General features: G+C 41.3%; 1 protein-coding gene across 1 annotated transcript in view; it reads right to left on the bottom strand.

The window, feature by feature from the left end:
• GALNTL6 (polypeptide N-acetylgalactosaminyltransferase like 6) overlaps nt 1-16,859 on the bottom strand; it is a 911,072-nt gene that overhangs the window by 27,728 nt on the left and 866,485 nt on the right. The window contains exon 14 of the mRNA XM_054028868.1: nt 2,135-2,251. Coding sequence (XP_053884843.1) covers nt 2,135-2,251 — 117 coding nt within the window. The remainder of the gene's footprint in view (nt 1-2,134; nt 2,252-16,859) is intronic.

The following is a 16,859-nucleotide window of genomic DNA, read 5'->3' on the forward strand; positions in this document are numbered from 1 at the left end:
TTCTTTCCATAGGCACCCTCCCCATCCCCCTCTGCCCTCCCGCCTGCTGGTGGGCTCTGCCAGTCAGCTCCTCCACCTCTCGCCCAGTGGTGATCAGTTGTTCAGTGGCATGCAGGAGGCGCTGGGGGGGAGAGGGGAGGAGCGGGGTCAGGAAGAGGCGGGGCTGGAGTCCAACACCCCTGGGGAAATCACAAAGTCGGCACCTCTGACTCTTTCCTCCAACAAACTCTCTCCCCTGTCACCAAGGTTTCTTGTGCCTTCTCCTGCATCCCCTCTATCCATCCTCTCCTGCTTCCTAACCTGACCTCTGATTCATAGATTATAAAGCCAGAACAGACCGTTGTGATCAACTGGTCTGATCTCCTGCATAACACAGGCCATAGGACTTCCCTGCATTAATTTCTGTTTGAACAAGAGCATCTCTTTTAGAAAAACATCCAATCTTAATTTAAAAAATATCCAGTAATGGAGAATCCACCACAAACCTTGGTAAATTGTTCCAATGGTTAATTCCATCACTGTTAAAAATGTGCACCTTATTTCTGGTCAAAATTTATCTATTTCAACTTCCAGCAATTGGATTTCTTTTAATACCTTTGTCCGGTAGATTGAAGAGCCTTATCAAATTTCTGTTCTCCATGTAAGTACTTACAGACTGCACTCAAATCAATCCTTAACCTCCTAGCCTCACTCTCATGTCTCCACTGCTCTCAACCTTCTCTCTCCCCTCGTCTGCCCCCCCCATTCTCAAAAAGCTATCCCTTTACCCTTACTCATTCAAGTATCATCCCAGCACCCTGCTTTCCTTCACTTCCAAACAGTAGGAGCAGAAGCAGCCAAAGGAGGGTTGTTGCACTGGGATGGGAGACGACAAAATGGGGCTCTGGCCAGGCCCACCCACCCACCGTAACAGAATCTCCCTGGATTCAGGACTGTGCAGGGATTATGAGCCAGGTGGTGCCTCCCCTCTTCCCTTCCCCTCCCCTCCCCCTCAGCATATGGCCTTGGAGAAAAATAGCAGAGAGCAGCTAGCCAGTAGGTAATGGTTGTAGTAGAAGCAGTCAAACCAGGGATCTTTCAGTGTTCAGAGAACTTTCTACAATTTTGACTGCACTCTCTCTGCCCTGTGCTGATTGGCTGTTTGCTCCAACCCTCTGCCTCCCTCACAGTCTCTTCCCCTCATTCTTATTACACCTGCCCCTTTTACCTCTTTCTCCTCTGACCTGTCCCCCTCACCCTCTGGCCTTTCCTTTCCATTTAGCTTTTCCTCTCTTAAGTAAACCCCCTACACCTCCCAAAAATATTGGGAACTAACACAATGTTTGTTGCCATCACATCACAATGTTTGTTCACCCTCCTAGTGTATTAGATCCATTCTCATGCCCCATGTCTGTCCTGTCTATTGAGACTGTATACTCATCAGGCCAGGGACTATCTACTAGTATAGTGCCTAGCATAATTATTGGTTGGCTCTTAGGTACTGTCCTAATAAACATGATTGATAATAAATTAATTAATGTACTTTATTTTATTTCCATCTCTTCCTTTCTGGCCTCTCTGAATCCACATGGTTACTATTGGAAACACATATTGCTTCCTTCTACCCCAAATTCATTTAAAACATAACTGCTAAGATCATTTTCTTGGCCATTGACCTGACCAATCTTTGAATCCACCATATGTGAAATCTTTTTATCTCATTTCCAGTCATTAGGGTTATTCAGCTGAAGGGACAAGAAGGAGACATGTCTGGTAGGCTCCTCTGCTCTTTTATAATATAGATGTGGATGTTTCATGACAAACATGTCCGCTTTCAGAAATGCTAAGAGCTAAATGAATCAAAGTCAACATTTTTGTGTAACTAAGCAAAAATCGGAAGCCTAAAGAACTTCTGGGCATAACTCCTCTTTCCATAAATGAAGCTGGGGAAAATAGCAAAAGAGATGACTAGTGGAAAACCTAAGGTAATATTAAGGTTTGCTTTGTAAAAGCTATTAAGGCCAACAATAGATTTTTAAAAAGTCCACACCGTGTTTAGACTTAGGAGGAGGAGAAAACCTCAGAAAAGTCTTTAGAATCTGGGGAAGAGAAGCAACAATTTTACACTGCATTTTTCTTTATGTCGTTAAAATACCTGTTCATGCGACCACGTCCGTTCTGAGCCGTCCTTCACACAAACATCTAGCCTCAGCTCCGTCCCTGTGGCCCCATGTTTACTGTCCACACAGAGATTGGCTGCCACATTTCGAATCTGCAAAACCAAGCAGCAACATTTCACATTATAGAGCAGGCTGCAGAATAGGATTTGTGAGGAAGAGGATGTTGAAATTTGACTCTGTGTTGGTTCAGTCAGAAATTAGAGATATGGCTATAAGCACATTGCTTATGTATCACCAATGGGATTTTCTATGTGGCAGAGAGGCTGAAGAGATTGTATCCGGGAAGTGATCTATTCCTTCCTCTGCACCAGTATTTGAAAAATTCTGTGAAGAAATTTCAGAGTAACAGCCGTGTTAGTCTGTATCCGCAAAAAGAAGAACAGGAGTACTTGTGGCACCTTAGAGACTAACAAATTTATTAGAGCATAAGCTTTCGTGGACTACAGCCCACTTCTTCAGATGCATATAGAATGGAACATATATTGAGGAGATATATATACACACATTCTATATGCATCCGAAGAAGTGGGCTGTAGTCCACGAAAGCTTATGCTCTAATAAATTTGTTAGTCTCTAAGGTGCCACAAGTACTCCTGTTCTTCTTTTTGTAAAGAAATTGAGATTCCGTTTTGTATTAGAATAGTTTTGGGCATATGGACTGGAATAAAAAAAATCTTGGGAGGACAAAGTTTAGTTTGATTGTTCCTCTCCTGCCAACAAAGCAAGCCCCAGATCAAGTTCATTCAGAGGAAACTCCTTCTGTTTGAACCTCTATCAGAATCCAGGGTGATATTTTTCTAAAGCTCAGACACACACAGTTCCAGTGCTTGTTTTTATTTTGACATTAAAATTGCTGCAGATAAGGTCAAATACTGGCATTTCATATGCAGAAGCTTAAAGAGCACTTAAATTTGCATTGAAAACATGTTTGGAGCTTTGCGCGTCCCGAATCCTGTTTATATGGATCCAGGGCCGACTCGAGGCACCAGCCCAGCAAGCAGATGCTTGGGGCGGCCAAGGGGAAGGGGCAGCACGTCGGGCTCTTCGGCGGCAATTCGGCGGAGGGTCCCTGTCCTTCTTGGAGGGAAGGACCTGCCGCCGAATTGCCGCCAAAGAAGAAAGCGGCGCGGTGGAGCTGCCACCGGAGTGCTGCCAATCGCAATTGCGATTGTGGCTTTTTTTTTTTTTCGCTGCTTGGGGCGGCAAAAACCCTGGAGCTGGTCCTGTATGGATTCTGAGGGCAATATGCAGTAGAACTTATTCTGAAAAGGAAAGTAACCTTTTGAGACTTAAGGTAATTTATTGTCAAGCAATAATTAGTACTGCAACTTCAGGACCATACACCATATACGTGGCACTGGTTCTGTTCTTGGAAGACACAAATACTGAAAAGCAATGTGGAAACTGCCAGTGATAATGAGAGAAGGTGCCAAGTTTATTCGGCATTACATGCATGAGCCTCCTTGAGTTACTTAACTGCACTATTTAAAAATCTCTTGCACAACCAAAGTCTGGAGCTAAATCTTTAGCTTTCCTTGTCTGACATATATATGTAAATTGAGAAATTAACACAAGTGCTCAGAATATCACATACACATTACACATGTATATAATAATACACTTTAAATGGGTGTACAATTTGGCACTCCTTTCAAGAACATCAAAAATGGAGAGTGAATAGAGCAACAATTAAGATCACACATTTGCAATTTTCAGTGAAAACTTTTGTAGATAGCTATGATTATTGCCATTGAAAGTTATGCCAATGGAAGCACAGTCACTTTCAAATGTTACGTACAAGTAGCACAGCCTTTTAATACAGAATAAAGCATTATTATTGACTCTCTCATATTGGAGGCAATGTAGTCTAGCTGAATGAGCTAAGAACTTTTGAATTCTAATCCTGGCTTTACCACTCAATTACTGTGTGACCTTAAACTAGAGCAGTGATACAAAGACCTCAGTGGTTCAGGAGCCAAATTAGCGATCAACATTACCCCCCCCCCCAAAAGTCACAGTAGTGGGAATCCATTGTTTCATTTACAATAGTGCTATATATTCATATTTGAATAGTATGATGGGAAATATTTAGTTTGTTTTATATATGTGTGTGTGTGTGTGTGTGTGTGTGTGTGTGTGTATATATATATATATATATATATATATATATATATATATATATATATATATATATATATATATATATATATATATATAAAGGGCTGTCAAACTATTAAAAAATCAATCATGATTAATAAATAGTCGTGATTAATCACAGTTTTAATTGCACTGTTAAACAATAATAGAATACCATTTATTTAAATATTTTTTTGATGTTTTCTACATTTTAAAATATATTGATTTAAATTACAACATACCCTTACTTCTACACAGCTGCTATGGGCTTGTGGTGTCTGGCACTCGGCTCAAGGCGGGCTCCATGCTGTTGCCATCCCACAGCCCTCTGGCCACTCCTGGCTCACCAGGGATGCAGTTTCAGATTTTGGTTTGGTGTGAGTGTGTGTGTGTGTGTGTGTGTGTGTGTGTGTGTTGGACAGGTGTGGGAGGAGGAAGTGTGTGTGTGTGTGTGTGTGTGTGTGTGTGTGTGTGTGTGTGTTGGGGGAGCACTGTCTCTAAGCAGAGCACTCATGAGCCTGAACACTTTTTCAGCCAGCCGCATCTGCTCTCAGCAGCACTCACTCCTGAGTCAGCAGCAGACAGGATCCCCCTGTTCCCTGACCCCCAGCTCAGCGGTGACAGCGTACATGGGCAGCGGGAGAGGAACATCCCAACATCAGCCTCCGCCCCCCCGCCACCCCCACTCTGCGCAGCAGACAGGAGGCAGGCTCCTGGTCCTAAGCAGGTTGGCCAGGGGTGGCTCCATGTGGGGAGGGAGAAAGGGGGAGCAGCAGTGGAGCAAGGCGTCGGGAGGAGGGGCATCCCTGCCCCGGAGGCACGCAACGGTGCACCCCTAAGCAGGGCACCCTAGGTGGTGGCTCCCCTTGCCACCCCTAAGGCTGGCCCTGTCCAGGGGGAGGGGATGAGGCAGGCGAGGGGATGAGGCAGGCAACGGGATGCCTCTCTCCCCAACCAGCCGCTGCTGAGTCCCATCTCCAGAGATGTGTGATTAATGCTCGTTTAAAAAAATAACACATTAATTTGTTTTGAGTTAATCACATGCGTTAACTGCGATTGACAGCCCTAGTGTATATATATTATTCTCACAGCAAAATAGACTTTCAGACTTTAAGGTCAGAAGGGACCACTATGATCATCTAGTCTGACTTCCCGCACAACGCAGGCCACAGAATCTCACCCACCCACTCCTGTAACAAACCCCTGACCTATGCCTGAGTTATTGAAGTCCTCAAATCGTGGTTTAAAGACCTCAAGGTGCAGAGAATCCTCCAGCAAGTGACCCATGCCCCACGCTGCAGAGGAAGGCAAAAAACCTCCAGGGCCTCTGCCAATCTGCCCTGGAGGAAAATTCCTTACCGACCCCAAATATGGCGATCAGCTAAACCCTGAGCATGTGGACAAGACTCACCAGGCAGCACCCAGGAAAGAATTCTCTGTAGTAACTCAGATCCCACCCCATCTAACGTCCCATCACAGACCATTGACTGACCAAGTATTATTATTTTATCGACTGCAATTGGTTAATAACATAGTACAAGCATTCTGACTGGTTAATAACTTTGATTAATAATTAAATCACACAGTGTTTTAATATCATGTGCTGCAAAGAGCTGCAAGAAAGACATTAAAGAGCCACTTGTGGCTCCCGAGCCTCAGTCTGAGTATCTCTGAACTAGACACTTAATTTCTCTGTTTCTCCCTCTGTAAAAAGGGGATGATAGTAACTACCTAGCTACCTTAGAATGGTGTTCTGAAGGTTAATTAGTTATTGTTTGTACAGTGCTATATGAGTGCTATGTTCAATTATTATAATGTTAGTTTCTAAGATGTCTGCAAGGGAAATAGTTGTCTAGTGTTATGTAATTTGTGACCATATTGAGAATCTGCATTCAGGTTCTGAACACAATTGATGACTCCCAGTCAGGCAAGAGCTAAGCAGCATATTTAGCTCTCTAAGAGGATGGAGGAAATCTCTCTCTCTCAGTTCCTGCAGGCAGCTCCAGGAGTAGCATTGATAGACTCTAAAGGGAGTCATGTCTAACTTGGAAGGATGATTGAGACCTAGACAAATAATTTGAAAGGGATAAAGAAGAAAATGGGCAGAACTCATCCCTTTAGCCCTTCTGTGATTTAAATTAGCAGAAAACCTTTGAAAAGAATTTAAAGAGAGCAAGATGATACTGGAGGATCTTGATTTCTCCAGGTCCCTTCTTGTGGAGGAAAAGGAAGGTATTAAGGCAGATCGAATTTATGCCAACCCAGCTGGGATCAGGAGTTGTCAACAGAATGCTAGCCATTAGTCAGTCAGTCAGAATCCTGTCATGTGTCTGGCTTTATCTGGTGGTAGGTAACAATTGTGGAGACAGGGAAATTATTCTGCAGCATATGGGAAAGGGTAGCTTCAATAATCACACAGTAATAACCACAGTAAAAGGAGTTTACAAAAACAAATAACCTCCACTTATGAAAAATGCTGCTCAAGCTAAGTGCATGGGAGACAGAGTTCATGTCAAATTTCCTTGAAATTACAATACAGAATTAGAGCCTGTTTTTCAAAGGTTCTGAGCTGTTTTCTTAATGTTCCGCTCTTCATATTATATACTCAAAGCATAGACACCAACTAAAACAGAGAGGCTATGAAACTAGAGTTAACAATAAAATAAATACTTATTTCAATGTTTCACTTTTAAAACCTTATGGTATTAATAGGGTTTTCATATTTTTGTCCGGCGAGGGAATTTTCTTATTCTATTCTTCTACATTTAAGGGATAGATTCAATCTATCATATACTGTTCTAGAGAGAGTTTTCCTTTTTAAAGTTCCCTTTAGCTCACTTCCTATCTGCCCAGTTCTCCCTGTTTCCCCTCTCCTCTTTCTACTAATGAAATGCTCTTCAGCATTTGTTTCTCTGTTCTCTGCATTGTTGTGTGTGTCCATCCCCTTCCCATATCTCATCCTTTCTTTGCTTCTATCTACCCTTCCAGTCAGAGAGCATTATTTTATTTCAGGTGGGGAGAAGGGTTTGATAATAAAAGTATTTCAGTCGGGCTCATACTCCTGCTTTGTGGTACTTCTATGCGGCCTTTGCCATTGTTAGAAACTGAATGGAGCCATTCAAACTGCTGTCAGAACGGCAGGGAATATTCTACAGAGAATCAACACCATGCTGCCTGCAAATCCTACAAGATTCTCTTGTATAACAGGGTAAGGAAAGCAGAAAGTCTCAGACAGCATGTAGCTTTGTTGTTGTTTTTTCTTGATTAAGGAAGCATGCATCTGAGTTCCCCATTTCCAATAACAGGCTAATATGCATTTCTAAGTTATTGGGCTTTGATTTAAAACTACAGAAAAAATTGCAAGTCTAAATTTTCAAAAAGTTTTCCTCAATTGTACATATGCAATTATTGAGCAGCCTCCTAAATACACAGATCCTAATACTCATACATACTCTAATATTCATACAGGGGGGTGGGAGGGATAGCTCAGTGGTTTGAGCATTGGCCTACTAAACCCAGGGTTGTGAGTTCAATCCTTGAGGGGGCCATTTAGGAAACTGGGGTAAAAATCTGTCTGGGGATTGGTCCTGCTTTGAGCTCCTCCTGAGGTCCTTTCCAATCCTGATATTCTATGATACATACAAAAGATAGAATGGTTACAGGCAAAGCCCATTTGTTCACCCCCAATTTCTATTACCTGTACACACAGCTGAGTATGCTTAAAAAAAAAAAAAAAAAAAAAAGCACTCAAGGGTTTTGTCTGGGAAAAAATATAGACACAGAAACGAATGCCTGATTGAGGCCCCTTTAGAAATCTGGCCTTTAAAATCCTCCATGTTAGAATTTGATGCAGTTGGAAACAATGCTGTCATCCAGAAAACACTGCAAACTTTGTATTTATGCCTTAATGTGCATCAAGATTCTGAAACACCATCACAGTGTCCGCTGGGACAAAAACACTAGTGAAGAGGGCTTAAATAGAGTTTATGCAGCATAATCTCAGAATGGCTACCAATGCTAGAGGAATGAAGGGGAGGATACTAAGAGTCAGGAGACTTGCAGGCCCTGGCTCTCCCTGCTTTCCTTGCTGCTCCTTCACTTGGGAAAAAGAAGGTATTGACGGAGAGGAACTTATGCTGCTGTAGGCTCCAGCTCCTTGTGCTTAAAGGGTATATCTACCCAGCAATAGAAGACCTGCAGCATGGCTGTGGCTGGCCCGGGTCAGCTGACTCAGGCTCACAGGGCTTTGGCTGTGGGACTAAATACTGCAGTGTAGACATTTGAGCTGGAGCTTGGGCTCCAAGACCCATGGGGGCAGAGGGGTAGAGCCACAAAGCCTGAGCTCCAGCCCAAGCCTGAATATCTACACTGCAATTTTTAGACCTGCGAGCCAGAGTCAATTGACCCGGGCCCTGAGACTTGGTGATGCAGGTTTTTCATTGCAATATAGACATACCCTAAGTGTCCAGGTCATAAAGAGCAGGCACTGGCTCCTCATGGGCCTAGCAGGGGGTCAGGTTTTCCTTGACCAGCTAACATGTTAAAGCTACAACTTGTCTTGTCTATAGTAGGATTTTAACAATTGTTAGCTAATATAGGTTAACAAGACACCTCTTTCCTAGCGTAGACAATACTTAGGAAGAATTTCGCTGAGAAGAAAGGGACTTGGCACTCTGGATTGCGAGGTCATTCAGTACATAGAGGGAATCATGGAAGGAGGGGCATGCCATGAAACAGAATCTGAAACATGGGCCGAAGTGGGATTGTGGAAAGCCTTAGAGGCAAGACGTTTAAGCCATGCAGGCGTTAAAAGTGAGGATGAGGTGGCATCATCCCTTGCTAAATCTTCTGTACCATGACTGTCTGAAACTAGGGATATTAGTATGTTAGCTATGCAAAAAACAATATCCTCCACCATAACTGATAAATGTACTTGCTTCTTGGGCACCTCCATAAAATGGGGGAATTGTAAATACAAAATATTTTTGGCAGAAAGTGTCAAAACTGTCAGTTCCACAACAAACTACTATTAGGTTATTTATCAAATATTAGACTATTCAGTTTTACAATCTAGAGTTTTGAATGTTTAAGTATTTCCCTATTTCTCTTAATCAATGAGAGGAATTACAATTACACTTTTCACCAAATCTCTTGGGTAGAGATATTTATAAAAAAAACCCTGCACTGTGTAGAGAAAGCTGACTCATGGGATCTTAAGCACTGGTGGAAGCCTGTGATTTAAGTAAGCATTGTGCTAGTCCAGGCTTTGAATGATTAAGATACATAAAGACCTGGTTGATAAACTTTAGGTTGCTAAAAATGTCTAAATATGTTGTGAAAGGTAAAGGCATATTTACTTCCTGGCTGTTGGAACAAGCCCAAATCAGTTTTGTAGAAGACTGTTCAATATTAAGGACATTTAAAACGGTGTTTCCTTTATATTGCAACCCCTTTCTTATACTGAAGAAGATTAAATAAGAATTTTTTTTTTTATCCTGGTTTGGGTGGTGGTGTCCGGGTTGGAAATGAGTGGATGAGGCAGAGGATGGAAGCAAGCAGACATGTTTTTCTTACTACGCACATTTGGATGTGCCAGTTAAAACCATGCTGATTTGCAAAAATGCTATTTTTTAAAACAAATTCTTTCCAAGAAGATTTGTTATTAAGGAAACCAAAATCTTTATACATTTTAAAAATTTGTCGTCCCTTTCATGAAAACCATCTATGTTTTCTAACCATAATTTTCACAAAATATTTCTCTAAAAGAGGCGGTTTCTTTTTCTGCCACTTTGCAGACTCCTGTCAGTACTCTGCCATGATTTGATTCACAGTCCTCTCAGGTCCTAGTTGAGTAGTTTCTCTTTGTCACTCCTTACATTCATCAAAGCTTACGGGAGTTTTAAATGGCTTGTGCACTCTGATAGCAGCTCCTATCAAGAAGAGAACAGAAACCGGAAATCACTGTTCTCTGAATCCCTAGGACAGAACTGCAGCGATGAATTAAGTAGCATGCAGGAGTCTATGCAGAAATTTAACAGCAGTCTTCTAAACTAGAGTCGGGGAACTTATTTGGAGACTGGGACGAGGCACAGAGTCAGGGAGAGACGGATGAGACAGCATAGTTCCACTGCATAATGCAGACACTTTTAAAAAGTGATCAGGAGTGCAGAGAGGCCATTCCCACTGTGTATTTGCTACAACATCCAAACATGGACAACAGATTTGTTGAGTATTTTTGCTAACTGATTAGCTGTGAAGAAACTCATGTGATGTTATTCATGGAGGGTGAGAGTGACAACGCACTACTGATCAGTTTGACTGGGGACATTACAAGACAGAGTGCATCTTCTGTAACTGCTCATCATGAAGACTCCGGTTGCTCCAAAACACAGGTTGACAGCCAACAGCTGTAGCACATTGTGCTAATTGCTGTTGCCACTAAGTGGCATCAAATTTTCCTGACAAGACCAAAACTAAGGGAGAGATTTTTTTAAAAAAGTGACTAAGGGATTTAGAAGCACATAATACATAGAAAGCCAATGGGATTTGTGCTCCTAACCCCCCTAAGCAGTTTTGAAAATCTTTTCTTAAATGCTTTCCCCACACGTGGTAAATTTAGAATTGATAATGTACAAAGTCAGTGTCTCTTATGTTTTAAAAAAATAATTACAGCATAATGACAGGGTAGTTAGTCACACCTTAAATTCCTTTATCTATTTTAAAAACCAACATGAAATTTTTTTCCCCTTTGAGGAAATTTGCATTAATTTATGTCAAAAAAGATGCTACTGAGATAAACAGAACTTCCAGTGCTAACAGAGTGACAATTCCTGCCTTTGATTAGTTAACAATACAGACAACTATATTACTAAACTAATGTCCCTTTTAAACATTGCAAGCAATGCTTAGCTTTCAGCTCTCCCATCTCATTGAGACAGAGTGAAACCCTGGCTTCACTGAAGTCAGTGGCAAAGCTCCCAGTGACTTCAGTGGAGCCATGATTTTACCCAGAATGCTTAAGTGTTCCCAGAGCCGGCTCTAACTTTTTTGCCGCCCCAAGCAACAAAAAGTGCCGCCCCACCGTAACACCCCCTCCGAGCGCCATGCCGCCGAAACACCCCCGCCCCCCCCGAGCGCCACCCGGCTGAAACAAAAACAACAACAAAAAACTTCAAGCACTACCCCACCGAACCAAAAAAAACCCAAAACACCAAAACCAAGCGTCCCCCACCACCCGAAGATTGGCCGCCCCTTACAAGGTGCCGCCCCAACCATGTGCTTGGTCGGCTGGTGTCTGGAGCTGGCCCTGAGTGTTCCTGAGGAAGGCAAGTGGTGTGGTGAGTCAGAAAGGGAGAGGCAGTCTCTAAGGCAAGTTGGATCTCAGTTTTGTGCATTGAAGGTCATGACAACATCTACTGCAAAATAAATATCAGTGCTCTTCTGAATGTGTAACCTTAATCTAAAAACAACTTTATGTGGTACTATGGAATAATACCAGTTTAATGACATTTAATAACTGCAAATGCATGTCTAGGATTCAGGAAATGACTGAAAAAGAGTTCTAAAATGAGCTGTTCAAGTTATCTCCGGTACATGAAATGAATGGCAAATCGTGTCAGAACTACTGCTCAATTTAATAATCTGTTCAAATGATATATTGCCCTTGAATAGCAAAGATGGTGCCCTGACTCTGTTGTCAAGGTCACGGCAATTCAATACAGCATCATAAGAGGCTTCCAATTGCTACCAATTTACAGAGTGCTTTTCACACAATGTGGTTTAGTGCCCTGAATATCATAGTGTCTCTCCTGGAGAACATTAGCTGCATTCACATGGGTGCAAAAATTGGAATGCCCCTGTTCACCCTCTGCCTTTTAAGTAAGCAGTACTTACACTGGCTTTACTACACTTATTAGTGTGAGAGCACAATATGTCCTTAGATAATCTTTCAGACATCAGAATCTACAGACTGTATGCCAAGCAACGAGCCTCCTTTCATATTAACTGATATGCAGTAACTTAAAAGGTCCTGTTCTTTGTGTGAAACATAAAAAGGAAAAGGCCAGGTTAAAAGAAGTCAAGCACAGCCTGAATGAAACACCGAGAAAGCAGGGGACTGTGAATCACAGGTTGACACTAACCTTGATGAGAGAATTTGAGTGGTGCAGAAACTGTGCAGTATGCAATATGGGGCTGGGTGAATGTTATATTGCTTTTGTACAACGTAAATATGGCTGACTGATGGACTGAGATTGACTCAAAGTCATTAAGGATATGAAGCGGACACTTCTAAAAAGTCATCTGTCTCTCTTTCAGAGAGAAGAGAGTTAGTCAGTCCTAAAACTTTGATGATTTTTCATATATGCTATTTGGTTTAATTTCAGAGTGTTTCACTTCTGGGATTTCCCATCACTGTTGTAAAGTGGTTCTATCAAATCCATGAATTCTCAATGGGGGCCAGAAAGGGGTGGGTTCAGGCTTATCATGAGCGCAATCTCAGACAGACTCACTGAATATTAAATAAGCCCTATAGCAGAACAGAGCCAAACCTTAACATTTAAGTTTGGAATCAGGAAAAGGGATGATTTTCCTGTAGGATTTTGAAAGCAGGACCCATAAAGTCCAGAACAAATTTACTCATGGTCACCATTTTACATAAGAACATAAGAATGGCCATACTGGGTCAGATCGAAGGTCCATCCAGACCAGTATCCTGTTTACTGACAGTGACCAAAGCCAGGTGTCCCAGAGGGAGTGAATCTAACAGGTAATGATCAAGTGATCTCTCTCCTGCCATCCATCTCCACCCTCTGACAAACAGAGGCTAGGAACACAATTCCTTACCCATCCTGGCTAATAGCCATTAATGGACTTAACCTCCATCAATGTATCTAGTTCTCTTTTACACCCTGTTATAGTTCTAGCCTTCACAACCTCCTCAGGCAAGGAGTTCCACAGGTTGACTGTGTGCTGTGTGAAGAAGAACTTCCTTTTATTTGTTTTAAACCTGCTGCCTATTCATTTCATTTGGTGGCCCCTAGTTCTTATATTATGGGAACAAATAAATAACTTTTCCTTATTCACTTTCTCCACACCACTCATGATTTTATATACCTCTATCATATCCCTCCTTAGTCTCCTCTTTTCCAAGCTGAAAAGTCCTAGCATCTTTAATCGCTCCTCATATGGGACCCATTCCAAAGCCCTAATCATTTTAGTTGCCTTTCTCTGAAGCTTTTCTAATGCCACTATATCTTTTTTGAGATGAGAAGACCATATCTGTATGCGGTATTCAAGATGTGGGCGTACCATGGATTTATATAAGGGCAATAAGATATTCTCTATCCCTTTTTTAATGATTCCTTAACATCTTGTTTGCTTTTTTGACTGCCGCTGCATACTGCGTGGATGTCTTCAGAGAACTATCCACGATGACTCCAAGATCTCTTTCCTCATTAGTTGTAGCTAAATTAGCCCCCATCATATTGTATGTATAGTTGGAGTTATTTTTTCCAATGTGCATTACTTTACATTTATCCACATTAAATTTCTTTTGCCATTTTGTTGCCCAAACCCTTAGTTTTATGAGATCTTTTTGAAGTTCTTCACAGTCTGCTTTAGTCTTAACTATCTTGAGCAGTTTAGTATCATCGCAAAATTTGCCACCTCACTGTTTACCCCTTTCTACAGATCATTTATGAATAAGTTGAATAGGATTGGTCCTAGGACTGATCCTTGGGGAACACCACTAGTTACCCCCTCTCCATTCTGAAAATTTACTGTTTATTCCTACCCTTTGTTCCCTGTCTTTTAACCAGTTCTCAATCCATGAAAAGGTCTTCCCTCTTATCCCATGACAACTTAATTTATGTAAGAGCTTTTGGTGAGGGATCTTGTCAAAGGCTTTCTGGAAATCTAAGTACACTATGTCCACATGTTTATTGGCCCCTTCAAAGAACTCTAATAGATTAGTAAAACATTATTTCCCTTTACTGAAACCATGTTGATTTTTGCCCAACAATTTATGTTCTTTTATGTGTCTGACAATTTTATTCTTTACTATTGTTTCAACTAATTTGCCCGGTACTGACATTAGACTTACCAGTCTGTAATTGCCAGGATCACCTCTAGAGCCCTTTTAAAATATTGGCGTTAAATACGTTCCCACAGACAAAGTTAAAAGTTTGAAATGATTGTAAATACACATAAGTACTTTGAATCTAAGTTTTAAAACTATAAAATCATTCTCATGACAAATCTCACCCACCCCAGCACCATTTTTTACTTAATTGGACAAGACTTCAAGTACCAGCACTGCGTGAAATTAAATTTCTTTTAAGAAAAAGGAGTGTTTATGCCCCATTTAATGGATAGTAGACATACACTTCAACTGGTAGCACAGACTTGGCAATCCAGGACATAATCACAAGGATCGAACTAAGCTCTTTTAATTTGCATTTTTACCATGGTAGCAGTAAAAATGGTATTGTCCTCCTGCCCAGATACAAAACTAATAGTAATATACTCAGTATATACTAAGTCTCTGCCATGTCCAGTATATACTAAGTCTCATGCCATTTTGTATGCATTTCAGAGCACAATACCAGATGGAGCACATACATAGGACAGTGGCACAATTAATTCCCAAAGATCAGGCAACATCAAGGGTGATAAGGAGTTGGTTTAATTTACTTCTTTTCTATCATGAATAGAGTTTGCCAAGACATTTACCAGTCAAATTCCCAGCAGATGTGTTTGCAAAAAGAAGGCAGAAGTTGCAAAAAGAAGGCTGCCCCCAGCATTCACTAGTTAGGTAAGATGTTGGAGCCAGAGATTGTCTGAGGACTTCATTGTTTACCCTGTCTCACACTGGCACAGGCAAACAGCTGTAAATCCTTTCCAAGTGCAAGGGGAGAAGGCAGTGAATGACAGTCCATCTTGGCACAGATGTCCTGTAAAAGATTCTTGATGTGCACAGCCAGTGAGGTTTTTCTGGCTGCTCGATTCTTCTAAAGTAATAAGGAGCAGTCTGTTTTCCTCCTTCCAATTTCTAATTATAACAGCCGTTGGCCTTTAAGTTTGCTCAAAGTCTCTGAAAGTGCTGATGAATTAATTAAAACTTTACAGGAATGGGAAAGTTTCAAAAAATCTAGAGTAGCAGGGAAAAAAACTTCAGCTTAGGTTAGTTTACAGATGGAACATATTTTTAGGGGGATGGGAGAGCCTTTGGTTCTCAGTTCCATTCTTTGGTGTCTGGAGGTATTTTTAATAGAAAAAATAGATACATATAATACAGTCCTATGATTCATTTTAAAAACACCTTAATATCATTGTGACGCTGGCAGACCAGGTGCCAGCTAATGCCAAGGCCCTCACTGAATACTCACAAATGCATAGTTGGAATCCAGTCTTGCTTACTGTGTGTTAGTATTATCAAAATAGATATTAGATGTTAAGTTGATAAAGATGTGTTTAGATTTTATGAAATGCTGGTAGAATGCTGCACGTATTTATCTCACTTATAATCTCTACAGCCCATGGTATAAAGTTATACTGAGTGTTTGCACCATAATCCTCTGTAACTGTGTAACTCACCAAACAGGAAAAGAAGCATTGATTAAGGTAAAGTGCTTGTCCATGGCCTACTGAAGGCAAATGACGTATTGTATAGCATCAAAAGAAAAGAGACGTTGAGATTGCATTTCTTAAATCCTTCCAGGAAGGAGAGACCAATGCATAACTCAGCCCATAACTTTGGACTCTGGAGTGGAAAGGATAAAAATCCCTGACAGGAGAAACTGAATCTTATTTCCATGTCTGGACTCTGAGGGGCAAAGATTCCTCAACATAAGCAAAGAGTTCTCCATTCTGCTTGGCAAGAGTTAGCCCTGAAAGACATTTAGAATTTACAGATTACTATAACTGTCACCATTTGAAATGTAGACTGAAACTTATTTGCTTGCTGTAAACTATAAATAATTCTCATTTCTTTTTCCTAGTTAATAAATCCTTAGTTAGTTTACTCTAGAATTGGCTACCAGCATGGTCTTTGGTATGAGATCCAAGTTCCAAGATCTGGGGTAAGTGACTGGTCTCCTGGGACCTGGAGCAACCAGAATATTTTGTGATTTTTCATGTAAGTGACCATTTATCACTAAGTCCAGCATGCCTGGGTGGCAAGATAGACTAGAGAGCCCAAGGGGTCTGTCTGTAACTCCATGGTAAGACTGCTATAGTGATTCAGGAGTTGACATTAATTACTGGGTTGGCGAAATTTAATGATAGAACATACCACCAGTTTGGGGTGTCTACCCTGTTTTTTGACAATCTGCCCTGAGCTTGGCATGCACAGTCGTGAGCCACTCCAGACAGTGTATCATGTAAGATGTGTATTAATAATTCTGTGTAAAGCATGAATATCTGAATCTCAAAGGTCTGGATATGGTCCTTCTCTGGAGCATTGAGTGAGGATTGTACAATTGGGCAAGGTAGGTATATATCACATGTTCAAAGTCCTGCAGTTGCAGAGGTGTGTCTGAGTGTGGGTGTTGATGGAGGGACATG

The sequence above is a fragment of the Malaclemys terrapin genome, chromosome 5 (genome assembly GCF_027887155.1).
Source record: "Malaclemys terrapin pileata isolate rMalTer1 chromosome 5, rMalTer1.hap1, whole genome shotgun sequence".
Lineage (NCBI taxonomy): Eukaryota > Metazoa > Chordata > Testudines > Emydidae > Malaclemys > Malaclemys terrapin.